We start from the raw sequence: 27,898 nt of genomic DNA on the forward strand, positions 1-27,898 counted from the left end.
TATAATCAGTGACGACATTAGTCATACAATTCACCCCGCTCCAACACCAGAATCGCTCCGCGTGCGCGCGAATCTACTGCGGTGCGACCAAGTGGGAACTAACCCCAACAACACTGAATATCCTCTGGATATACGAACAATGTACGTACAACGAATGCGTACGTCTGATGGATGTCCTCAGAACATCCGTCGGACGTACGACCCCGTTAGGATATTGTTCGTACATCCAGAAGACATTCGGTCTTTTTTGGGTAAGCGATGAGAGTGAGAGAGACGGCACTACATCACGGAGCGGGGGCGTCGTGCAAAGGCTGTGCTGGCCAATCACAGGAGCCTTCCACCGGTGAGTGGACGGTCCCAGTTGCGGGAGTTAAGTTGTCACTGACTATAGTTAAAATACTCTACACGCTTTCTGTGCTCAGGCACTCACAGGATCTCGAGAACTGAAAGCAGATTTCACTATACTGCCCTCGGCTATTTTCTAACGATACCTGGGGCAAGGAGCTCGTCGTATATCAAAAATACCATGTCGGGAGACTTCGCTGGAGACGGAGAGCGTCCTCGATTGTTTCTCGTTGATTCGACATGTTCGAAGTCAGCCAGTGCGCTCTACATTTTCTTGCACAAGGCCCATTACCTGATTTACTTTCCTCGAGAACCTACCCTCTGGCCACATCCTTCCTCTCAGCGCCACTTACCTCAAGTGGATGACGGACCGTCGTGTTCACAACACTTGAAATGGATGACTTGGATGACTGCTCCAGAATATGAGAGCCCCCCTTGCACAATAAAGCTGCCCGTCCCCCGAGGCTCGTCGTTGCCTTAGGTGCTTCAGGAGCACCGTCTTTGCGCTATGCGAGGTTTCCAATCTCTAAATTTTAAAGGAGCATCGAAGTGACCCCCAAAATATCTTTTTTTTTTTTCTGCAAGATCATCTTCAACCAATAAAATGAGCTTCGGTGAAAGGTAGGGCGCAGGTGCACTAGCTAGACGCTAGACGCTCTCTTCCGCACGTCCTAAATAAATAAAAACCTCTCCGCATACGAAAAGGGCATCGGCAAATGAGAAGTCGTGGTGACGTATCACGGCCTCAGGCACGTGACCAGTGATGTCCAACGACACAGCTCAATCATGTACAGCGGCGCATGAGCCGAGAAGAAGAAAAAGGCGCGAATGAAAAAGGCACTGAGCAGTTTCTACGTCACGGTGGGCTCGTGTGTCTTGTTTTCTGGCTGCCTTTGTAAATTTTATTGCGCAGTGACAATACACGGCAGAGCGGAAACATTTTGCATGGTGATTCCCGGTTGACAGCTTCATAGATCAAGCAGGGTTTCGAGTTACGTTAATGTATGCCACTTCCATGCTCCTTTAAGCAGCGCAGCCTAAAAGAGTGATCATTTCTCTTCGCCCGTGTTATGAGCAGCAGATGTTCAACTAACACATTTATAGACATTCTATTATGTACTTTACAATGTACATGCATTGCAGTCGTCGCAAACTGTTGCTGTGCGCACTGAAATTAGCAGCACTCGATTTAGTGATCTCTCCGCGTGCTGTTTCCTTGTATGGTTCCGTACTGATATGAAGGTAACGAGAAAATCATTTCGAGGTTTATCAGCTGGTGCTTTTATTGTCTGTCATCACCCTGGAAAATACAAATTACATGCTTTAACGATGAATGATGGAAGTCACTGAAAAGGTTAGCCAGCTGTAGGACTCGAACCCACATCTCCTGGATTACCGGTCTAGGGCATGAACATGCGAGCAGAACATCGCTTGTCTCATGTACATGCTTTAGTTTGCGTGTCGTACAATAGATGGTTATAATGCAATAATAATAGACGCAATACAAAAATACTGGTCACAGTTATTTTTTCTAACACACAGGTTAAAACATACAAAAGGTCAAAAAGAAACATAATTTCTGCTTAAACCGATGCCACTGACGACAGGATGCTTTGCTGGTCCTTTCAAAGCACCGGCTGCGTCCGCCTACAAATTGAACAAGGAAGAGTGCCGCGTTGACAAGAATCAGAGAGGTGTCCTTTCTTATGCTGCCATCTTTTGATGCAGGAGTAGGAGAGGCTGGACTTGAAAACATTGCGGGTACGTGTTGAGTTGTCATATGGCTAGAGGATGTCTTGAGCCGCTAAGCACACGAAAACTCTCCTCCGTTTCCCTCTCTTGGATGACACGGCGATGAAAGCACAAAAAAAAGAGAGGGAGGGAGGGTGTGCGTTCTCCCACACTCTCGACGGCTACTCGCACATGCTGTCACTCCAAATTTTTCACCGTCGCTGCCGTAAACAACATATTTGTCGTCCAGTATATCTTTCCCCTTCCAAGAATGCTCAAGAAATGCAATCTGGTAACCATGGAGGAATGTCCTCAGACAATGAACGAGGAAGACGGCGACATAAATTCTCGAATCATAATCATATTATAGACGGACCTACACCCTGGTGTCGTCCTTGGAAAAGAAACGAACGACGTGAAAAAGGATGCTTCGTGTGTTTTACGTGACAAAAAAAAAAAGTGGAAGAAACTGCGTGAAACGTCCCTTTTGTTGCACTGTCTTGCTCTGTTCTCAGTTACTTGCCTTTAAAGGGGCTTGGAATAGAATTTCAACATTCTGCTCTTCACGAGAACTTGTGTTGTGTCATCTTCTTGCTCCTTGTCCCACACTCTTAAGAATGAAGCTAACTGCATAGCAGGCTCCTATAGCCAACCATCGCCTCGAACGATATCATTGTCTGCCCCGATTTGTTGAAAACGGGAGGCCTTTTTTGTGAGACTTGTGCTGCTCATAATTGTCATAAAAAAAGCAGGGAAAGGTAACGGAATCTTTTTCGTTTCTGTTGCCACCTCCGTCACTGGCCCTTATTTGTTTCTGTTTCAGTTTCGGTTACCACCATTGTTGCTTTCGTTTCCGTTACGTTTCCGTTTCGGTTTTCGGTACCGCCCCACCTCCAGCCTTTTTGTTTTCCTTCTTTATTTTCTGTCTTTTTTTTTAAAGGCCATTGAGACCGTGACAAAACTTAATCCCTCTCTGTTCTGAAGTCTATTTTGAGGACTCTAGGGATACATGCATACAAGAGACAACGTTTATTCAAAATACACATATATGCAAGTGATTTCTGTGAATAGCTAATATGAACATGGTTTCCAGGAATATTACTCACGCTTGCAAGTTCCAGGTCACCATACGCGTATAAGAACTGTGCTTCTTCTATTTACTGTATACTACTTATATGCTCCAGTTTGATAGTTCACTTTAGTTTTAGTTCTTAAGTTAATTTTAGTTTGCTTCATTGAGGTTTATTTCATAAATTTATCTACATGATATGGTGAAGAGTTGGAATAATTCAGGTCCTGTGGTACCCGAATTATTACCGTAAATTATTGTCGTTTCCGTTTCTGTTTCAGGTATTTTAACTGTGTGATATCCGTTTCCGTTTCTGTTACCGTTACCTGCTATAATTCCCGTATAATACCGTTTCCGTTTCTGTTACCGTTTCTGTTACCTTTCCCTGCAAAAAAGGCGTACGCCTCCCGTTTTTAACAAATCAGGACTGATAACGATATCGTTCGGAGGCGATGGCTGGCTAGGAGCGTGGTTTGAAGTTCATAACTAAGAGTGGAGAGTATCACCTCCATCGCCATGTTACACCAGCTAGCCCGCGCATTCTCCATTATCAAGTTTTCATGAAGGTTATTCTCTGCTTTGCAAAATAAGCTTTTCTTTTTGGTAATAGACCCCTATCAGTCTATCAACAAAGGACGTCAAACGGCACAACAGCGCCGCCAACTTGGAGACTGGAATCACTATAGCTTAAAAAACAGAGGATAAGTAATAAGAAAGACCAACTCATATACGATCTGATGGTTTTCTTAAAAAATATATATATATATATATATAATTTCCTATTTTAGTTGTATGGCCTTGCTCTGCTTCAGTCTACCATGTTACGCTCATCCGTTTCGACAGCTCTTTCTGCAAGCCACCTCCGACATTCGTCATGGAATCGGGGTGGTGAAACAACTACGGTCTCGGTCCACATAGTTTCGGTTTCGTTATGCTATCGACGTCACGATCATGTCACGGTGACGTTTCATGGGAGGAGGTCTATTGAATTTGATAAACAAAAATGAGAGAGACAGAGAGAGAGAGGGGGGAGAAAAAAAACAATGCGGTTGTTGATACCACACTTTCTAAAACGTGAGTTGAATATTCACGATGCACTACAATTCCTTAATTGGCTTTTACATCACAACCTTTCGAATTTATCGCGTCAATCTTGCACGCAAAGTAAGCACCGAAAAGGTTCGTGCGGGAAATGAAGACATATGTAAAGCCTTCGTTTTGCCTGGGTTTAGTGAATTTGCTGCAGCAAATTTATGAAACCTAATGGTGATGACGATGATGATGACGATAACAATTTACGTCCCGCGACAACTGAGCTCCTGAGCGACGCCGCAGGGCTCGGTCTGTGGATTGCTTACGCTCGCCTGAGGGTTCTTTAACGTGCAATGAAAAAAAAAATAAAACAAAGGAACTAGGCACGGAGCCTCCAGTAAGCCGCAGGAGAGTCGTGTGGGCGGCTCCTTTCTCCGCCTTTTCGTTTTTATTTCTTTATTTTTTTCTTGTAAACTCGATTGCGCACCTAGAACGCACCGTAGGGAGAAAATATTTTGCAAAAAATATTTTGCACGGCCACACACCTCGTAAGCTGCCTCGTCGGAAGAGGCAGAACTTCGAGCGACGTTAAAAATGTGAGCTCAGCCGGTAAAAGGAAAACTGGTCCGCGTCGACCGCACAGTTAAAACGGGACTTCACCGCATGGCACGCTCCAAGCCAACCACCATGGCGAATCTTATCACGCTGTGTAATGGTTCGTTCAAAAACGGGGGGACGAGCCTACCTGGGACAAGCATAAAAGCGTCCCAGATAGGAGCCTCTTCCCATTTTCAGCAAATAAGGACAGTGAATAATATCATTCGGAACGACGGTTGGCAAGAAGCGTGCTATGCGGTGAAGTTCTGTTTCAACAGTGTATTTACGCAGTGGTTTATTCAGAGTCCCGTGCACGGAGGGTGTGTTGGAAAAACTGTTGGAAAAACGTAACTATAATAATGACCCCCCCAATGGGGAGATGGTTTCTTCGAAGAATATGGGCTCGTTGCTTCATCTAGAGAGGACCGATGTAATGTTTTCGGCGTTTTTCGGTGAAAAAAAAAAGACGGCGCCTTAGCCGTCGCTTTTGTGCGGGCTATGGTATACAGTCAGGCACATCCGACGCCGGAAAGATGCGGTTGGTCTAAGCAGAGGAACGGAAGGAATAGACTGAGGTACTTACTTTGACAGTTGTCCCGCGCGTATCACTATTATTGCTCGTCCATAAGTGATGCATTCTCAGACAGCGAAAAAGTCATGCGCTTTCCCGGGTCATATACGGACGCTCCCAAATGGCACGCTCCGTCCAAAGTGATCAATCACGCACGATGTAAATACACAAGAGGAAGGCAGGAACAACATGGTCTAGTACGTGCATCCAAGGACAGTCTCGAACCACACCGAGAAAACGCGAGACGGTGCAGTATGACTACACTCTTAAAAATGAACTTCACCGCATAGCACGCTCCTAGCCAACCATCATCCCGAATGACAACGTTCTCGCCCCTGATTTGCTGAAAACGGGAGGAGGAGCCTACTTTGTGCCCATTATGCACGGCACAAAATAGGCTCCTCCTCCCGTTTTCAACAAATCTAAGGCGAGAACGTTGTCATTCGGGATGATGGTTGGCTAGGAGCGTGCTATGTGGTGAAGTTCATTTTTAAGAGTGTATGTTCCACGTGCTATGTTCTATCTTATTCTTTTTTTTTAATACAAAACTCTGCTGGATAACTTCTCATGTAACAATCTATGCTGACTGACTGACTACGCTCCTTTGTTTCAGATACGCAACCACTTGGATATTGCATCTATCATCATCATCACCACCACCAGCATTTCCACTTTACTAGTATTGATCTACGATCGATAAGTAAAATGATGTTCTTACAGCTTTCAACACTTCATCCGTGCCCATACTTCGCGGGATCAGCTGCTGCCACTGCAACGGGATTATTACAGTACGGTAAACATGTGGTCTTTGCTGCAGACACGTTGACATGAACAGTCAGTAGTGAGGAGATTAACCTTACAGCCAATGACGTCCTAATGACCTCAATAACGATGTCATCAACAATCGATAATGATGAAACCAGTTGCGTCGCAATGACCCAATACCACGGCCGTCCCGCTTTCATATCACAGACGTTATTCTGGCGTAATCAGTGGATAAGACATGACTGATAATCAGTGATATCGATCATATCATTGAGAAGTATATATGAATCATCATTAACGGTAATAATCTTGGAAGTTTTAATAACCAGGCATAAGGTTAACGCTATCAGCGACGTTTTGAATTGTACATGGCACATTCTCATCAGCCAGAGTAAGTTCCCGCTTTGCAATCAAGTTGCACCAACTCTGTTTCAGTCTGTTTAAGCTAACTCTGTTTAAAAAGTTTAACTCTGCAGTTGATCACTGTGTTACTGGGAAGTACATCGCTCGAGGCGTTGAAGAAACAGGCTCGCCATTGTTTTTTTTTTTCCTTCTTAAGGAAACGACACCATCTATAGGAGTTGCTTTAAGGGGGAATGACTTCTGCGCAAGACAACAGAGAATGTTTGTTCGCACACCGCTCAGAAACGGCGTAAAATATCGTCAAAACAGAAGCACTGTCGTGCTCTCCTTGCTTTACCCTCGTCAATGACGCATTTTATAGAATTCCAGGACTATCCGTTGATTTGTATTGAGCCCGAATTCGCAAATATTTTAGTGTGCGTCACTCTAACGAGATGGCAGCACATGTTCGAGACGCACCCGAACTTTAATTCATTTAAAATCAACGGCTCAACCTTGCCCCCTAAAAAATACGTCACTGGCTAGAGAAAAGCTAAGAAAACACGCCAGTACCAATCTTAAGATGGTAGTTTAGGGCGCTCATGTGTCTTACGCGAACGAAAATCGCTCATAGACTTATGAAGAAGTGATTCCCCCTTAAACCAAGAGTATGGACGAAAGTGGTCTGTCATTCTTCTCCAGGGGGCGCGAATGATTGCGTGTGTTTCGTTCATTTTTCTATGTCAGCGAAAAGGAGAAACTGTGTAGTGTAATGATTCTTATTATCCAATGAGGGTCCTAGATGGAGTCAGCCGACGCAGGCTAGCTCTTTGATTGAAAGCTGTTCCGTATATATTACTATTATTCAGCGACGATCCATGTGTAAAATGAATTAGGGATGTGTCAAGTAAATCCACGAATCCTGAGGAGGGATTCGAGACTGGGGAATCGGAATCCCATTGGTCAGAACGGCGAATCGAATCTTTCGAATCCACCAACCACGTTTGTTCCTTTCTTTTTCAAATTGGCAATCCACCAACCACGTTTGGTCCTTTCTTTTTTCAAATTGGCAATCCACTAACCACGTTTGTTCCTTTCTTGTTCAAATCGGCAATCTACCAACCACGTTTGTTCCTTTCTTGTTCAAATTGGCAATCCACCAACCACGTTTGTTCCTTTCTTTTTTCAAATTGGCAATCCACCAACCACGTTTGTTCCTTTCTTTTTTCAAATTGGCAATCCACCAACCACGTTTGTACGTGTCTTTTTCAAATTGGAGCCTCCGGAGTCCGCGGAAAGCCTCACTGACCGACGGGTGTTTTCTTGTTTCGTTGTTTACATTGTCCTGCACTGAAACGGTTACAACACGCGTTTAAAAGTACTATGGTTTTCCTTTTGGTTCTTGCTTTAGATTTATGGAAATAATTCGGACTGAGGGAGTTTATGCATAGCTTGTAGTCGATGAACAATATGTTAAATAAATCACATTCAAAGGAGGATATTCCGGGACAATCCGAAACAATTAGAACGGCCGTGTAATCAAGTTGGATACATACTTGAGAAATAAGAAACAAACATGGTTTACCAGTCGCGAGCTGGCCGGTTGCCCCAGAAGGGCTGGGAATTTAAAACGAAACCGAAACTTCGCAATGTTCCCTCTCCTACTTGTACCATGCACGAATTCACCGGCGGTCTCGCGTGGCGCCGCCAGCCTAGTTTGGGGGGGGGGGGGGGGGGGGGGGGGCACGCACTTTGTAACTGCTTCGTGGCATACGGACGACCAGTCATCCGCTCCGCCGATTTTGTTCTAAAATTTTCGCCGCCGGTAAAAGCAGAGCCTATACCGAAATCCCTCCACGAAGAAATATCGGTGTGCTTAAGCCCAGTGTTGCCGACTACGTTTCCGTGCAGGAGCGCCTAATCACTCAACGGAAAATATTCCTTTTCAAATTCTCTGAACCACTTGTGGACGGTAAATTGTGCTACGGTGAGGATTGGTGAAGGGATCAACACGTGCTGGTGTCGGAGTCTCCCTTTAAAAAGAATCATATACAGTCAAACTACTTTACAACGAAACTCAGGGGACAGCAAAAAAATCGCTGTAAAGGTATTTTCGTTAAAAAGGATGTCCATTATTGGACCTATAGGGCTCCAGCGGGACCGCAAAAAAATTCGCTGTAGTGGTATTCTCGTTAAAAAGGTGTTCGCTATAAAGGAGTTTGACTGTATGTATACTTTCTCCGTAAACTGAATTATTATTACTATTACTATTTTTTAAATTAAGCAAATGTATCACATTCTGATTTTTTTTGCAACAGGCGGCATGGGGGCGCGAATGATTGCATGTGTTCTCGTGTTTCACTGGCATAGGCCAGTGAAAAAAATGTTAATCAAAGAGAAACTGTCCAGAGCAAGGATTATTATTATCCAATGTGGGTCTTATAGACCCTATAGAAACATGGCGCCAGACGCCCCTAAGGATCTTTCATTAGAAGCTGTTCACAATATTACTAGTATTCTTCGACGATCGACGTGTAAAATGATTTTCTTACCGGGATCAGCACTTCTTTGGACCCAACGGCTGGCACGACCTGGAAGTTTTAATCACCAGGGATACGGTTAATGTTATCAGTGACATTCTGAAGTGTAAACGGCGCATTCACATCAACCAAAACAGCTTCCCGCTTTCCACCTAATTGCACCAACTGTTTAACTCTGTTTAAAAGATTTAACTCTGCAGTAGCTCACAGTATTGCTGGGAAATACACCGCTCGAGTCTTTGAAGAGTAAATCAACAGGCTCGTCATTATTTTCCGCCCTTAATGATACGACACCATCTAGAGGTGTTATTTTAAACCAAGAGAATCGACGAAAATGGTGGTGCCAATATTTGCAGGGGGCGCGAATGATTGCATGTGTTCTCATGTTTTTCTATGCCAGTGAAAAAATGTTAATGAAACAGAAACTGTCTAGTGCAAGGATTATTATTATACGATGAGGGTCCTATAGAACCTGTAGAAACATGGCGTATGACGCCCCTAAAGTTCTTTCATTAGAAGATGTTCACAATATTACTAGTATCCATCGACGATCGAAGTGTAAAATGATATTCTTACCGGTAGGTGCACGTGTAGGACCCCAGCGCCTGGGATGAGCTGGAAGTTTTAATCACCAGTGATACGGTTAACGGTATCAGTGACATTTTGAACTGTAAACGCCATATTCACATCAGCCTGAACAAGTTTCCGCTTTCTATCTAATGGCAGTAACTGTTTAACTCTGTTTAAAAGTTTTTACTCTGCAGTAGCTTACAGTGTTACTAGGAAATACATCGCTCGAGGCTTTGAAGAGTGAAATCAACAGGTCTGCCATTGTATCTCCTTCTCAATGAGACTACACTCTTAAAAATGAATTTCACCGCATAGCACGCTCTTAGCCAACCATAATCTCGAATGACAACGTTCTCGCCCCTGATTTGTTGAAAACGGGAGGAGGAGCCTATTTTGTGCCGTGCATAATGGGCACAAAATAGGCTCCTCCTTCCGTTTTCAACAAATCAGGGGCGAGAACGTTGTCATTCGAGATTATGCTTGGCTAAGAGCGTGCTATGCGGTGAAGTTCATTTTTAAGAGTGTACACCAAGTAAAGGATCTGGTTTAAACTAAAAGAATGGTGGAAAGTGTTGTGCCGTTATTCCCAGGTGGTGTGCACGATTCCATGTGTTCGCTTCTTTTTCTATATCAGTGAAAAATGTAAAGGAAAGAGAAACTGTATGGACTAAGAAGTAATATTACCCAACGAGGGGCCTAAACCCCAATAGAAACATTGAGGCAGCCGACTAAGGTCCTTTCATTGAAACCAGTTCAGTAGATTAGTGGTGTCCATCGACGATAGATGTGTAAAATGATGGTCATACCTGGATCAGCACTTCTACTGGCCCGACTATCTGTAAGCCAGGCTTCAGCTACTGCCACTGCAACGGAATAATTACGGCATGGTAAACATGTGGACGTGTTTCATAAACGCCGTTATGTGCCGTTATTCCCAGAAGGTGTGAACGATCCCATGTGTTCGCTTCTTTTTCTATATCAGTGAAAAATGTAAAGGAAAGAGAAACTGTATGGACTAAGAAGTATTATTACCCAATGAGGGTCCTAAACCCCAATAGAAGCATTGAGGCAGCCCACTAAGGTTCTTTCATTAAAACCAGCTCAGTAGATTAGTGGTGTCCATCGACGATAGATGTGTAAAATGATGGTCATACCTGGGTCAGCACTTCTACTGGCCCGAATATCTGTAAGCCAGGCTTCAGCCACTGCCACTGCAACGGAATAATTACGGCATGGTAAACATGTGGACGTGTTTCATAAACGCCGTTATGTGCCGTTATTCCCAGAAGGTGTGAACGATCCCATGTGTTCGCTTCTTTTTCTATATCAGTGAAAAATGTAAAGGAAAGAGAAACTGTACGGACTAAGAAGTATTATTTAGCCAATGAGGGTCCTAAACCCCAATAGAAACATTGAGGCAGCCGACTAAGGTCCTTTCACTGAAACCAGTTCAGTAGATTAGTGGCAGGTCCCCCAAACTCACCTCGGAAAAGCTTGCAACGAAGAAGGCTGCCACTAGATACCCCACTGTTGCCGTTCCGGATCACTTCAGCGCGCTAAGTTTAGCGGCAAAATGTTTTTGTTGTTTCTGCGAATGAATCTAGCCTTTATATGTCCAAATAAAACGCGTATAACAACTTTCTGTGACGTGTTTCACTTTTTGGTCCCGTTTTTAAACGTGTTGAGCGATCGGAAGGATCTAGTGCACGGCTGCGTGCATCACATAGCGTACCTGTCGTACCAGGCGCCGCCAGTGGGCGCCGCAGGCGCAGTCGTCCATTTCTCATTCAGTGACTTGGCCTGGCTTGAATTGTGCTTCAACTGGATCTTTAGCGCGCTACAATCAAACGCAAGCCAACGTCTAGTAACAATGGGGTATCTAAGGGCGGCCTCCGGCATTGCACGCATCGGGATAGGGGCAAATACATGGGAAAATGGCGACCTTGGGGAACCTGATTAGTGGTATCCATCGACGATAGATGTGTAAAATGTATAGTCATACCTGGATCAGCACTTCTACTGGCCCGAATATCTGTAAGCCAGGCTTCAGCCACTGCCACTGCAACGGAATAATTACGGCATTGTAAACATGTGGACACGTTTCGTAAGCGTTGCCGTGGATACTCACATCCAATGACGAGAAGAAAAAGGAGAAAGACCTTCATGATTGGAGGATGCTCTTCACCGTATTCAGCAGCTCTTCAGCGCTCTATTAGAAAGATGCACATGCTAAGTATTAGCAGAATTTAAGAATACGCCTAGCCACACTCTTAAAAAAAGGGAGTACTTTAACTCCCTTTTCTTGCCACATATATTACTTCCTTTTGAAGAGTACAATTACTCTCAAAAAAGGAGTCTCTTCACTCCGTCTAGGATCAGGGGTTACGCCCTAACCCCCTACTGGAGAATAACATTACTCTCCCGTAGGGAATAAGGGAGTAACGTTACTCCCTTGTGGGAGTGTGGCGACTCTTTTGTTGAGAGTAATTGTACTCTTCAAAAGGGAGTAATATATGTGGCAAGCAAAAAGGGAGTTAAAGTACAGCCTTTTTTTAAGAGTGCAGTGGGAAGAAGGTTGTTCATACCCACCTTCCTGTCTTGTCACCACAAGACAGAATTACCACTATGTACTACACGACATTCCCGGATAAACGTAAACAAGCCCCAGTCACAACTTCCGGTGCCACAAAGGCTTCCGGTCCTTACAGTTATCATGCAGAATGACATATTTCACTTGAGATAACTGCTGTTCTGAGGCTGGAACAACACAGAAGGGACAATCACATACAAGGCCTCAAGTTACCTAAGAAATTAACCATGAAAGATGAAAGTGACTGAAAAGGTTAGCCAGCTGTAGGACTCGAACCCAGATGTTCTGGATTACCGGTCCAGGGCTCTACCAATTGAGCTAAGCTAACACGGATGTCGCTGAGAAGGCGTGTTAGCTTAGCTGAATTGGTAGAGCCCTGGACCGGTAATCCAGAAGATGTGGGTTCGAGTCCTACAGCTGGCTAACCTTTTCAGTGACTTTCATCTTTCACTTTCCTGATTTGAAGTATAAGGAAGACGTATGCTTTTTTGTGACAATTTAGATTGCCATAAAAAGGCGTATACGGACCTCTCGCTCCTCAAATAAGGAGCGATAACTTTAACAATTGGCGTAATGATTGGCACAGGGCGTATTTTCTGCGAAACCGGATATCGTTTCAACGAGATGGCAACAAACTATAGAAGTGGTATAGAAAGGCATGTATACCGATAGCGACAAGACGCTATATCAGCAACACTGAGATAACATGTTTTGTTTGTTTGTTCCTTCGCTGAGTTAGGAAGCAAAGGTGATACAGAGGGTGGTGTTCGTTTACACTTGTACCGGCTCAGTCATTTCTAAGTCTACGTCCCACAAAGGTCGCACACGCCGTATATGTCCGCCACGTCTATGCGACGTTACCTGTACGTCCACAATGGGACTTCGAAAAGTGTCTTACTCTCTAGGGACATTTGATAGATGTAAAAAGAAAGGCGAGCGCGCACGTTATTTTTCAGAGATATTTAGGACACGTGACCTTTAGTGGCGAGGCATAAGCGAACGGAGAAAGATTTAAAAGGTTTACTGCTTTATCTTCCAAGTAATCACATTATAGATGGTAGCTTGACTTAAAAACACGATATCTGCCTGGATGGAGTGTACGGAATCTTCGCAGCTATACGCTGACGTCGTTTGCAGACTCTCAAGTTAACTGCAATGACATTAATTGTCACCGTTGCAAACGCTATACGCCACGATACAGTGATGAACGCACTCCAATAATTTATATTTCAGTATATGCTCGGTCTAGTATCACTTGGTATCCGCGTACGTGGCGGAAGGGCCAGAAAGGGAGCCTGCGTCTCACATGCACTCTAAAAAAGGGAGTAACGGGGGAGTAACTGCTCACTTTTACTCCCCTTCTCTATAAGTTACTCCATTTAATTTCTGTTACTCCCGACATTCGAAATTCACTCCTTCGACCATAATTCTTGTCCTTCCTCTTACTCCATTTTACTCCCCACACTTACTCCCCACACTTAGAACTCACTCCTGTGCTTAGAATTCTGATTCCCTCTTTTAAGTTGGCTACTCCATTTTGTGCCTGTTACCCTCCCCACTTGGAAGTCACTCCCATGCACTATATTTGTACTCCCCTGTACTCCGACTCTAAACTGCAATGGGTGTCACCGTTATACCCCACAAATGGAGTAGCATGTTACTCCCCATAGGGGGTGTAACTTTTACTCCAAAAGGGAGTGTTCCTTGGGAGAAACCATTTACTCCCTTTAGGAAGCCGTGACGCCACCCTTTTTTTCACAGTGTGGTGAAAGGCGAAAGCTCATTTACTATCGCGCGGTCTGCATTGGTCGTGGATTATGGCCGAAAGTTGACCCCTCCCCAAGTGGGGTGTGCTGCCAAAAGCAGATGCCTTTTTGTTTAATTAGTGTGTACAGCATTCATTTGCTATAACAATCAATCACTATCAATTTCAAATTGATTCAACACAACAATAGCATACATTTTAAAATATCCCTGGAACATCCAAATATCCAGAATAGATGTCTATGCGACCGTTCTGGGATGTGAAAACCGTAGAAATCTGGCAGTCTCATGGATCTAGGTTCTACGTAAACCGGCTCTCTGTGAAACTCCCATGGATATCGTAACATCCAATTTGCGATATCGCCAGGATGTACCTGGGATGTATATGGTTTGCTGGGAAAGGCTAGGTCAGCATAGAAAAAACTTATTCTAGCCGCTCACTCGATATTACGCTAAAATTGTGAACCTCTTCAGAATGAAACCTTCATTATTGGTGGACTGCAACAAGCAAAACGGAAGCGTCAGCCGAGGGACAGTTCAGCCATTTAATCGTCTGCAGATTGCGTCAGTGAGGTATCAGTGTGGTTCATCAGCCCTTGAAGCTGTCCTTGGTTTCTTTATGATTTTCCCCACGTTTTGTACTCCCATACAGTTTATGTGGTCTGGTAACGAAGGGCCATTTGCCGACTTGAGCTGCTTGGTGTTTGTCTTTTGTCCCTTCATGTAACCCCAAGCTCGGTCCCGTTAAATGTGAAAGCTCCTCTAGGGGCCTGGGAAACAATCCTGCATCCCCCTGTTTTACTATTAGCGCTCTCCTGTGATTCCTGACGGACACTGATTGGGTTTGTCTCGTTTTGACTGCTACTCTTTCCCTATGGCACCAGTGACTCAGTGGCCTCTAGTAGCCATCACCCCCTTCATTTGATTGGGTGTCCTCATAACTGCGTCACAAAACTGCAGGCTGGGAAGTACCAGGCTTCGAATCACGGTGCAGGTCGCACTGTCCGAGGTTGTCCTCAGACTCTTCAGACAGCTCCCTTAGAAGTCGGCAGAGGACGTCGTCCACCTCTGTGGTACGGACAACAGCGAGCCTCATAACTGAGACCAACCTCTCCGCCTATTTCGGCCAAATATCAACATCATCTTAAAGGGACTATGAAATGATTTTTTTCTCGTTTTCGTCAGTAAGAGAACATTTTGCTGAGCCTAGAACCAATATTTTACTTTCGTCATGCGAGGAGTATTCTTGGGAGTGAATTTAAACGGAGGGGCGAGGGGAGCACGGCTGACGCCGCGCCGTGGCGAGCTGCCGCGCGGGAACACAGCGGGCAACTTGACGGGACCACGGCCGTGTCCACGAAACGTCATCGTGACGTATAGTGGTCCCGCCAGGAGCATGCGCTGTAGGATCCCGCGTATGCGTTCATCGACAGTGGAAACCTCCATGACGCCAGCTTCGGCGCGATGGTCGCAGTCGCATCCTGTGGTTTTCGCCGACATGACGAAAATATATTGGATGGTTGTTTGCTCTAATTCACGCCAACATTCGCCCGGCATCCAATGTCATATATTTCCCTGTGACGAGACGGACAGCTTTTGATGCCACCAAGCAATCGGACCGCCTGAATGGAAAGACGGTTCGGTGCCGCCGGCTGCTCGTGTTTGTAGCGAACATTTCCATGATTGCAATTACCGAGGGGACGCTGAATTCTCCGAACGTACTGGATAACGAACTCAGTTTGGTTTCAGTCAAGGTGTAGCACCATCACAATACCTGTCCACACCGGGGAAAGAACATCCACCTAAACGGCGCAAAAGTGTGGATACTCTTCGTTATTGGGGCTAACAAAGATCTCTCAGTCCGTGTGGTCCAAATGGTATCACAGATTTCAGGATTGCGTAAATGGGTTAATTCTCATCTGCGTGACTTTGAACCTCGCGGCCGCTTACGGCACACATGAGGAAGAGAGAGGGAGAAAAAAAAATACAGGAGCAAAAATACTGGAGCAAAAAGTAAGAGTGCTTAGCTTGGCAAGGGTCCAGACCCCTTAAATACAGTGCAGAACGCTGACAGAAAGCAAATACAACCGTAATTTGAGATAAAAAAAAGCATATATAGAACACGGCGCGCACGCGCACGCAAGGAACACAAGAAGCTATGTATACCACCCAGCATAGAAGAAAAACACAAGAAAAACAACACCGGTACACCATAAACATCAAAAGTACATCATAAAGAATGAGTCAATAAATTACAATACTAAATAAACGACAGGTTTATATTACGCATTGTTTTAACATCTTTGTGTTTGGTATTTCACGACCAGGGAAAAAGAAATTTTGGTTTAATATCCGCGGTAAAACTACAGACATACTTTGGTCACGATACCCTGTACTCTTGAATGGTATTAACGATGCGACGTCGCTCCTTGTAGGGTATGTCTTCGTTTCCGGTGCGAGGTTCGCCATAGACAAGAAATCCTTGTTTCCATTTTTTACTACTGTCCTGTATGTCTGATGGCATCTATACTCAAGGAGATTTACAACAGGTACGATGCTGAACTGCTTGAAAAATCCCCTCGACATAGCTATGACGCGAACATTTTGCAATCGCCCGCATGAAACGCTTTCTTCGAATCTAGTCACTAAACTCAGGTGGTGCACTGTTGATAACAGCAGACATCATTTAGCAGGATCTTAGAAACCATACTTTAACAGAATATTTATGCAATATATTGAACATATGTCTCCGTTCTTTTGTCTTCACTCATCTGCTTTCATGTTTACAGGTAACTTCCACAGTGGCGCGTGGGACCCCTGAGAAGAGACAACATGATTACTGCAGCCCACTATTCAGAGCAGATACCCCTGAGGTGAGACAGCATGATCATTGTTTCCCACTATTCAGAGCAGACAAATGTTGTGCAGTCTACTTCCAGATTCCTCTTTGCAGAACTGTCTTGCCATTCCGGCTCTGTATATTGTTCACAAGTTTTTTCTTTTGTTTCATTATTTGATTTATTCAGTTTGCTTCATCATGTTCACAAATATGATACTCAGGGGGATATTTGAATAAGCTAGGATGCCTTTAAGAGGTGCAGACTTTTGTTCCTTATCTTATAATCATTACTCAGGTGGAGTACATCCTTTTACACTCACCGGAACTGGAGTTGCGTACTGTGTGATTCATTTTCTTCTCTCAAACCACCACAAGACCATAAAGCAGTTCATTGGAAATAGTGCCAAGCACTTACCGTTTTTTAAATGCAAATTATAGGGCATGCTACGTGACTTCTGGGGCTTTTCGCTTCTTTCCAAGTACCTCAACTTGTGACTTCAAGCTTATGTAACACAATAATATATGTTGACAATGACGCACGCGAACTGGTGTCGTCGGATTGTGTCCCTCCGTTTCCTGGTTATGGATGTATTAAAGGTATTGGAAACCTGGTTGAACAATAAGTGTGTTAAACAACAAACAGTTATCTGAAATAAATACGATGTGCAGAATACTCTTAAAGAATACGCTACAGTTTAGTGTCTGTAGGCATGGTAGTTGTTAATGTTAACTGTTCGGATTTACGACGTGTTCAACATTGAATACCTCGTAAAACACAAATTCTCGCGTGAAACATATTCTTAGGCAAACAACAAGTCTTCCGACAGAAGGAAATATAGCCAGCCCGTCCCGTCTGTAGACCACGAATTGCAGAGTAAATCAAAGTCGCTAGAAAGCACGATGCTGCTTTGAATTGATTTTTGATAATGATAATCAAGAACACGAGGGGTTGAAACAAGGCAAAACAAAAACATTAGATTACGCAATTTTGTGCGATAATTCGTGCAAACAAGTCGAGCAACAGACATCTTCCAAATATCACAGTCGCACTCCAAAACGCACTTGCTTTCTTGTCAGATTGCCAACACGTAAATATAACTGCGACGCCGGGCGTCCACCATAAACTTTCCATTGGTGACGACGACGGCAGCACGTCTCTCCTTGTTTCATAAAATTTACTACCACAATCAAGTACCGCATTCTTCTTTATTATCGCGCCCATCCTACATCTCGCCTCGACTTGACCATAGGCAGAAGGTGCAAGTTCCATTTTGTCGTTCCAAATCATGTTTTGACTCCTTCTTGCCTAAGACTTCCCAAGAATGGAACGGCCTCCCCGGTTTTATAACTTCGATTTCAGAGAGTTCTAACTTCAAAAAGGCCTTATATGATCACCTACACTTGCAATAATCATTCACGTCGTTGTTAATTAATATCACCGTCATAGTTTGGTTAGATCTATACTTATTAACATGCTGATACTACCAAATCACTTATACATGTTGTTTGTAGGCTTGTATAGTTCTGTAACCTTTGTAAGTTTAGTACAGTTTTTCAATTACAACTGCTCTGTTAATAGATATTTATGTCTTAGGTGTAACCTATGTACCAACACTGTAACCTATGCCCCTCGCCTCTTCTATGCTTTAAGCCCTGAGGGTAAATAAATAAATAAATACAACTGATACAACAATTGCGGTGAATCGCTAGAGGCCCACGTAACTCGTCAGCAGAAACATCACAGCGGCGGAGATGAAACGGACAGTCTGGGCCCCACATGTGAAGTGCATAGGCCTTATCAGATGGTTCTTTATATCTTCCCATGCCACCATGCAAAATATTTCGTTTGTATTCAGCTCCGAGAATTTATAATGGAATTTTCAACTTGCATCTTTTGCCCCCGACTGAAAGCCGCATTTGCAAGAATGGTGACGCCCAAGAGCGTTTTCCTCCGGTCTTTCTGGCGTCTGCTTGGCTGGCTCTGCTCCCCGTCGGCAGGCTGTGTGTTGTGCTTTGTGCGTTCCCGTACTCTCAATACGCATTCCTGCCTTTTATTATCAGTGACTGGTTACTGCGTGTGTGACGGTGTTGAAGGATGAGGCAATAGGTGTTGTTTACTGCATCGTGAAGACAGGAACGAAACCACAACGCGAGTGTCGTCTTACGAGTTTGCGGAGACCGACCTCCTAAAACAGTCGCAGGCAGCCAGTATCCATCGTCCCCGATAAAAGCTCGGTGCAGTAAAAAAAGCTTTTTGAAGAGACAATTATGTGTTTCTTAAAGTATCGACCTCGTTGTAGTCACAGATTTGGCAAACACAGCATAAACATTTGTCGGGCGGGATTCTCCGATTTACAGTCACGACACCTGCATCACAAATGTCATACCACACATAGCTGGGAATAAAATAAGTTATTAAACCAAATGGGTCAAGTCTGGCCTGAAAATATCATTTTGCCCCTCAACCAAGCGCCGATGTTGTGTACTCTTGCACAATTGACCAGATGTTGATAACGCTGAGATATTACCACCCGGTTATAGGATGTTTCGAAAAGACCGGGATAATAGAGTCGGGGGAGTTGCTCTTATTGTTAAACGTGACATTTTCTGTACGGAAATTGATTGTATTGACGATGTTGAATCCGTTTGCTGTCGCTTAAAGTACGGCTCTATGTCACTGCTTGTGATTAACGTATATCGGCCACCAGGCTCACATGTCTCTTACGTGGATCGCATTAATGACTATCTAGCTGTTAACCTAAGGTCGTTTCGGAATGTTTTAATAACCGGAGATTTTAATTTGCCTGGAATAGACTGGTCGCAATTTTCTATTGGTTCTTCAGATCGTAAAAGTTCTCAGCGATTATTGGATATGAGTGTATTACATGGCCTGACACAACTTGTTGACAAACCGACAAGGGTTACAGATTGCCAACACTCCATTCTTGATCTTGTGTTTGTGTCCAACGTTCTAGTGGAATCTCACTGTACAGTAGAAAATGGTATATCGGACCATCAGATGGTGGTGGTTCATACAAGTGTAAATACCTGTGCAGAATCAACAGAGAACAAAACAATCGCTGTATACAGATTCAGTCAAGCGCCAGACAACGAAATACTCGTTTACCTTGAGGACAATGTTGAATTATTTCAGAGACAGTGCACGTTAAGTGATATTACGGTCGATGAAATATGGCGCGAGTTTAAGCGTTCAATGCCTCCAAATCATACCGAAGTGCTGCAAGAAGACTGCAAAGCACAACCCCTGGATTAACCGGAAAATCATCCCGTTAAAACGTAGAATAGCCCGAACTCGAAAGCGACTTAGGCAGGAAGTGAATTCGGTGGCGCTAACATCAAGAATGATCTGCCTTAAGGATCAACTGAGAATTGAGCTAAAAAATGCTAAACGAATTTTCTTCACCACTACGCTTAGTAACTTTATGAAAAATGAGCCTTCCAAATTTTGGCGACAATTGTCACCAAAACGCAAAGATGACATCAGACTTCGCCGTAATGAGGAGGGGATTGAAGACCCACAGAGGATAGCGTAATTGTTTAATTAAAAATTTCTGAGTGTCTTCACTAAAGAGAATCACAATTTAAGAATTTGTTGCGAACCGTCAGCTGCCCCCATCTCAAATCCAGAGTTTACTGTTGATGGCGTTCTTAATCTTCTTCTAAGTGTAAATACTAAAAAGTGTAGTGGTCCTGACAATATTCCTAATGTGTTTCTGTTCAGATACGCCCCGTGGTGCGCTAGATATTTGCAGTTAATTTTTTCCAAATCACACGAGACCGGCCAGATTCCAGATGACTGGAAACTAAGCAAGGTTATACCGATATTTAAGTCGGGTGACCTGTTACTTCCTTCCAATTATCGACCAATATCACTGACATGCAATTCTTGTAAATTAATGGAGCACGTGCTCTACAAACACATTATGTCATACTTAGAGGAACATGGCATACTAGGCTTCAGGCAACATGGCTTTAGAGAAGGTTTTTCGACAGTTACACAATTAACAGCATTTCATCACGACTTGGCTGAAACTGTAGATAACGGAGAGCAGGTTGACGTAATATTCATCGATTTCAAACGCGCCTTCGATTCGATTCCTCATTTCCAATTACTGACCAAATTAAAAAGCATATTGAAAAACGGAATTCTTTTAACCTGGGTCGAGTCTTATCTTGCCTACCGGAAGCAGTTTGTACAGGTAGGAACGTCAAATTCAGATCTACTGGATGTAACTTCCGGGGTGCCGCAAAGATCTGTGCTCGGTCCGCTGTTGTTTAACTTGTACATCAGTGATATTCCCGACGTCAGTAGTTATAGAGTGAATTTACGTCTCTATGGGCAGATGGCACTGTCCTCTATAGAAAAATTACTTGCCCTGATGATCAGATTGCATTGTCCGGAGCTTTAGACTGTGTAGCAGGGTGGTGCAAACTTGCTCAATTAACTATAAATGTTAACAAAACAGTATACCGGGTGTTTCAGTTAAATCCCCGGGCTAAATAATTCGCCGAACGGGTGCACCAATCCGCGAACTTTCTTTTTTACAAGTATCTGTCCGATACCACCTATAAGCTGCACACCGTGTGAATGAGTGGGAGGCGCTCATTATTAAAATAAAAATGCAAATGAGTTTCGTCAAAAAGCGTGTCTTCTAAAGCAGGGCGCTGTCGGCATTAAAATGGGTACTTCCCATTTTGGGACCTTCAGTGGACACCTTTTAGAGAAAAATCTGCCACCGAAGCGGGTCATTTGTTGCAGTAATATATTGGTTTCGGTTTACGTATTTTTGTCGCGGCTGGTCGCGGCGAAGCGCAAAAGGGCGTATTTCATTGGTGTAATTCATTGGTGTCATTCATTAATGTAAGGACGTAATTTATTGATGGATAAGGGAGTGAAAGAGCGTCTTTTTGCGCTGCGCCGCGACCAGCCGCGACAAAAATACGTAAACCGAAACCAATTAATTACTGCAACAAATGACCCGCTTCGGTGGCAGATTTTTCTCTAAAAGGTGTCCATTGAAGGTCTCAAAAGGGGTAGTACCCATTTTAATGCCGACAGCGCCCTGCTTCAAAAGTTACGCTTTTTTACGAAACTCATTTGCATTTTTATTTTAATAATGAGCGCCTCCCACTCATTCACACGGTGTGCAACTTGTAGGTGGTATCGGACAGATACTTGTAAAACAGAAAGTTCGTGGATTGGTGCACCCGTTCGCGAATTATTTAGCCCGGGGATTTAACTGAAACACCCGGTATATGTGTGTGACAAGAAAACAACGCCGGCTATCCTGTGACTACTATGTCGATGATGTCTTGTTAAAACAGGTCAGTTCCTTTAAATATCTTGGGGTCTATTTCCAGTCGAATCTTTCATGGAGTACTCATGTTGACTTTGTTGCCCAGAGAGCGTTGCGAAGGCTGTTCCAGCTCAGACGTAAGTTATGCATAAGCACACCGCATGTTAGACTAACGGCGTATAATTACTTAGTTCTCCCGTTGGTTCAGTATGCCTGCACAGTTTGGGACCCACATATTGCCATTCATAAGAAGAAACTGGAAAGTGTGCAACGTAAAGCAGCACGATTTGTTTATAAGGATTTCAGATCAACAACCTCGGCATCTGTTTTATGTGGACGGGCGGGGCTGCCCCCAATTGAGTTATATTTCAAGATACAGCGACTTAAAGGGACTATGAAATTTCCCGAACCCCCATACTTTTTTTCGGTGGAAACTGTTCTTCCCGCAGGGAAACTAATATGCCACAAATTTCTCCGGACGAAATCGCTCCACTCTGCGAGGAGCGCGCGCTGGAAATGTCTCTTCCGCGTTCCTCCTCTCCCGCGCATATTTCCCTGCCGATGGTGTAACTGTACGGACCGCTCTTCGGTTCCCCGTTACGTCACCGGTGTTGCACAATGGCAAGTAATGCCGCGAGCTCGCGCTGTGGCTGCCGCCACTGCCGAAATCTGCGGATCGCGCGAAAGCTGCTGTCATGGAGATTTCCACTCCCGATGAACGCATACGCGGGATCCTACGGCGCATGCTCCTGGCGGGATTCCTCGGCTCGGCAACACGTCACGATGACGTGTTGCTGAGCCGGCCGTGGTCGCGTCAAGTTACCCGTTGTGTCTCCGCTCGGCAGCTCGTCACGGCGCGGCGCCAGCTGTCCTCCCTTCGCCGCTCCGTTTAAATTCGCTCCCGAGAAATCCGCTCGCGCGACGAAAGTAAAATTTCGGTTCTAGACTCAGAAAAATGTCTTCTTTCGAACGAAACGAAGAAAAAAAATCGTTTCATAGTCCCTTTAAGCAATTGTTACGTAAACACAACCCTTACTCTCCCTATTTAGCTGCCGACAGTCAGCCTTCAAGACACAAACATAGTACGGCCCTTCAGGAATTTCAGGCCCGTACCGATGTGTTCAAATACTCATATTACCCTAGGACAGTACACGACTGGAACATCCTTCCTGAACCAATTGTTGCCGAACAGAGCATGCCTACGTTTTTAGGTAAATTGGAAAGGCATGTGTACGGCTCACTACTGTAACGATCCAAAGCTGGATCAACAGTATTGTAAATAAATAAAATAAATAAATAAATAAATTGTGACGTCGGGAACAACAGTGACGTCACCGCGAAAGCGAAACCTGATGTGGGTTAACCGTAGGATTTAATTCATTCTCTCTAAAACGTGAAAGCGTTCACACTCTCTATTTTATGGGCATATGGTATACGTGTAGAGGGCAATCGAATGCAATCGAATGCAGGCGCGTGAGGCTAGATGAAAAGACAAAGAAAAAAAGGCACCGAGCCGATTCTACGTCACGCGTAGAAGCTGTCGTGTCTCTCGGCCGCGACTGCCGTTCTCCGACTGTCTTTTATAAATTTTATTGCGCAATGACAATACGCCGCAGATCGGAAATATTTTGCATGGTGACTCCTTGTGGACAGCTGCACGAATGAAGCAGGGTTTCGACATGAGAGAACTGATGTTCTGAGGCTGCAACAACATAGAAGGGACAAATACAAACAAGGCCTCAAATTGCCTAAGAAATTAACGATGAAAGATGAAAGTGGCTGAAAAGGTTAGCCGGCTGTAGGACTCGAACCCACACCTTCTGTGCTATTCTATCTACTGCTTTTGCCTGTCTAATCACTTCTTGGACGGCAACAAAATGCCCGTGAATCAACTGAGGTGATTGATTCGATCATGAGAGCTGCAGATTGGTTTCATATTGGTTGTGCATGCGCTTTGGCGAGAAGCGCGACACTTTCGCAACATCGTTAACGCTCGTAATTTCTCGTCTCCTTTTAAGACCAGTGGCTTTACACGTGATTCTCCTTCTGCTGCAGCAGTTGGCTGAGTGACGTCACGGTTAGTGACACTTGGGAGCTATAGAAGTGACACTGGCCGTTTGGTTGTATAATTACTAGGGGTGTGCGAATATTCGAGTTGTCGAATTCGAGTCGAATATCAAACGTTCGAACTATTCGATTCCCGAATCGAATATCCAATATTCGAATTTTCGAATATTCGACTATTCCACGAATATGAACGACACAGCCTGAAAGTGGGCTTCACCTGATCCTACCGTGCATGAGGTGAAGCCTGCTTTACGAAATTGCCCTATAGCTGCAGGACTAACACAGGCGAGACGGTGTTTAGTCTAAGATAACGTTATCCAAGGTTAGGTTTGTAGACATCGTCTGTGGAAGGGGTGGCGCCCCTCCCACATGCAGTTTAGCGGTGCCGACGAGGGACTTTAATTTGATGTCTGTGAGGTTGCCTTCAAAAAGTTAGGACTCTTGAATAATGACTACACCCACGAACAAGAAGGGTGTCTTAAAGATGACCTTTACATCTAAAATTTCAGTAGTGCAACTTCCTAGGGTGAGTGCAAAGAAACTAAAGGGTGTTCATGGTAAAGCTGAGGCAGGATGCCAATTCGTTTGTTTCACAAATGGCCTGTGGTTGTCTGAAGCAATTACAGCCTCATCCGTGTAACATGCTACTGCCCGACATAAAATTTTGAAATGAAGGTGACCACTCCAGTACTCCAGTAAGTGTAGGCTCACTTGGAAAGCAGGAAGCACTCTCATGTAAAATTAAAGAGCAGGGGCTTTAAACAGAAGAATTGCATGTCTCTCTTGTGATAGTTAATGCCAGAAAAATTACACTAAGGCCATGGGCTACAAAATGGAACGTTTAGTGTTAAAAGTCACATACTGTAAATTTTGCACGAATATTCGATATTCGATTCGGTATTCGGGTTTCGATTCGACTTAAAATATTGGGATACGCACACCCCAAATAATTACCCAATACAAATCTGGCCTCCCTGTTTTCTACTGCTTTTGGTCAGTTGGACATCGCGCTTGACCAGCATATGCCCACGAAACCTGCACGTGCCCCATGTCTTGGAAGGACGAGCGATGTCGAGGATTATCATTGAGGGACAAACTGGCGGCTCGCGGTTCGTTACTCTTTCACGTTGGGCTAGTTTGCGAAATAGTTATCTTTAACACTTAGGCTGCTCGTTGACAGTCACACACACACACACAAAAAAGGTTTTCACGCCAAACACATGGGCCCGTTATTCTATAACAACACACCAACACACCTGATCGCGGTGAAGCGCAAAAGGACGCTCTTTCACTCCTATGTCCACCAATGAATTACGTCCTTTTGCGCTTCGCCGCGACCAGCCGCGACAAAAATACGTAAACCGAAACCAATTAATTACTGCAACAAATGACCTGCTTCGGTTGCAGATTTTTCTCTAAAAGGTATCTACTGAAGGTCCCAGAAGGGGTAGTACCCATTTTAATGCCGACCGCGCCCTGCTTTAGAAATTAGCTTTTTTCACGAAATTCATTTGAATTTTTATTTAAATAATGAGCGCCTCCCGCCCATTCAAGCGGTGCTAATCTTGTGGGCGGTATTGAACAGATACTTGTAAAACAGAAAGTTATTCGATTGGTGCACCGGTTCACGAAATGCCCGGGGATTTAACTGAAACACCAGGTATACCCAAATCGATAGCCAATTAACACTGGAGATGTAGACAAGGAGCAGAATAGGACTTACAGTTTGCAGACGACAGCACAAGTTTTGCAGACGACTGTTGCTTCTGGCAGGCAAGGCTGTCGTTTATAAACCCCCGATTCATCCGGGAGGAAGTTCGCGTGCGCTGAGCTGATTGGTTGGAGAAGACCAACTCCTACGCATATTCGTATTCTGATACGCTTGTGTACACTACGCCGGTTTATGGAACATCGGCAGAAACCTCGGTTGGATGGATATACAGAGAAAAATGTTGTCGGAAGTTTCAGAATGTCACACCTAATACATTTTATTTGTTCACTATATATGAATTCGTCACAACTCAATACATACAACACCGACCCTTACCTCCGGTATACCAAATATACCCCATGCTGTAGATCATTTTCTAGAACACATTTCTGAACTTGAACACACTGACTTCACCACAAAGCACGCTCTGCCCCAAGCCATTGCCACTAAAGATAGGATTATTCTCATTCTCAAAGAGAGGGGGGCGTACGCATTTTTTGTGTCAGTTATGATGGCCCAAATTTCCGGAAAAAGGCGTACGCCCCCTTCTCTTTTGGAATCAGAAGCGTCAACCTCATCATTCAGGGCAATCATTCGAGCAAAACGTGCTACGCGGTGAAGTTCAGTTCGTAGAGTGAAGAGAATAAAGATCTGTGCTCGATTATGATCAAGAAAAATACGTGGGGAGCGGTTCTGTGAGGACATTTTGTGGGGGGAGAATTTCCCCTCGGTCATACCTGTCCCAAAAGTAAACTAAATGGTACCATTTCTGAAGGGGAACACCCACGCCCCTCTGGCTGGGTCAGTGACCTCCTTTCACCACCGCTTCGCTCTGCCTTTGAAAAAGGCTTTTCAGCCATTTTGCTGAGCATGAATCTCCTCAAGACACCACAACAAGGTATTGATAAGCCTCTTGGATAAGCAGTCCACTGTAAGTCTTGTATCAATAAACAACCGCAATGGTTTCGGTAAGCTACGCGAAAACTCATACGGGAAATGTCACTTGGGCAACCATGCTGAACGAAGGAAGTCATTGAAAAAAAGGTCAGCCAGCTGTAGAACTCAAACCCACATCTATTAGATTTGAGGTGTGTTTCAGCTCAGCTCAGTTGGCAGAACCCTCGACTGGAAATCTAGAAGATGTGGGATCGAGTCCTACAGCTGGCTAGCCTTTTTTCAGAGACTTCTTTCTTTCATCTTTGCTTTCCTAAGGACTTGAGACTTTGCTGCGTATTTGTCCTCTCTCTGTGTTCCGGCCTCAGGATGTCAATTGGCTCATATGCAGAGTTGTGCCTAACTCGTTACTTGGTAGCGGTTACTTTTTTTGGTAACGAAGTAACGATTCAGTTACTTATTTAAAAAAATGTAATAGTAATGGAATCAATTACAAAAATTGGTAACTCGTTACTGACGTTACGAAAACCGGTCTCTTTTCCTGTGTTTTCGTAACCTCCGATCACCCCCACTCCGGCAGCAGATGTCATCACACGAAAGAGAACGAAGATCACTCATCTAAATTTCGAGTCTCAGCTTCTTGCGGAGTGCAATCTCTCATTAATAATGAGTTGAAGGTAAGTGACGGCATGTTTGTTGGCTCCTTTAACTACGCGGCGGTAACGAAAAAGTAACTCGTTACCTGTGAGCAACGTGAACTCGTTAGTTTTGTATGTTGGTAACGAGTAACGTTTTTAGTTCTTTTTTCTGAAGTAACGGGTAACGGTATTTAGTTCCTATTTTTTGGTAACGGGCACAAGACTGCTCGTGTGTAAGCGGGCCGTTGTTCCACCCGTCAGCACGCCAACACCAAATAAAATCCATCGTACATCTCAAAAAGGTGCAGACGAGAAATCATCTCTTTCCTACACTCCACGTAGTGGTATTTTGTAGCTCACACAATCGCCACAATATACCTGCCTCCACATATACTATGCTATATGTGTATTGTATATATGTTATATACTATATTGCGCTCGTATACTCGATATACTCCAGATACAAATATAACAATGATCGAGTGTTCCAAGGCTGCACGTGAGGCATGTGTTCA

General features: G+C 44.2%; 1 protein-coding gene across 1 annotated transcript; it reads right to left on the bottom strand.

Annotated features, from left to right (window-relative positions):
* Positions 1-1,602: 1,602 nt before the first annotated feature.
* On the bottom strand, positions 1,603-25,925 carry LOC135379105 (uncharacterized). Its single transcript, XM_064612359.1, has 9 exons — positions 25,864-25,925; positions 11,691-11,771; positions 11,565-11,621; positions 10,717-10,773; positions 10,369-10,425; positions 9,569-9,607; positions 9,005-9,043; positions 6,064-6,114; positions 1,603-1,645 (listed from the first exon to the last, which is right to left on the bottom strand). Exons 2-8 carry the CDS (start codon positions 11,725-11,727, stop codon positions 6,077-6,079), a joined length of 324 nt encoding a protein of 107 aa, XP_064468429.1. The 5' UTR covers positions 11,728-11,771; positions 25,864-25,925; the 3' UTR covers positions 1,603-1,645; positions 6,064-6,076.
* Positions 25,926-27,898: the final 1,973 nt, after the last annotated feature.

This window comes from Ornithodoros turicata, chromosome 1 (assembly GCF_037126465.1).
Source record: "Ornithodoros turicata isolate Travis chromosome 1, ASM3712646v1, whole genome shotgun sequence".
Taxonomy (NCBI): domain Eukaryota; kingdom Metazoa; phylum Arthropoda; class Arachnida; order Ixodida; family Argasidae; genus Ornithodoros; species Ornithodoros turicata.

Excerpts from the sequence above, each read along its gene's own strand:
- LOC135379105 (XM_064612359.1), bottom strand. The coding sequence starts at position 11,727 with ATGAAGGTCTTTCTCCTTTTTCTTCTCGTCATTGGAT. Across the intron at positions 10,426-10,716 it reads CAGTAGAAGTGCTGACCCAG|TGGCAGTAGCTGAAGCCTGG; the intron begins GTATGACCATCA and ends ATTCCGTTGCAG. Across the intron at positions 9,608-10,368 it reads CAGTAGAAGTGCTGATCCAG|CTCATCCCAGGCGCTGGGGT; the intron begins GTATGACCATCA and ends TAAAACTTCCAG.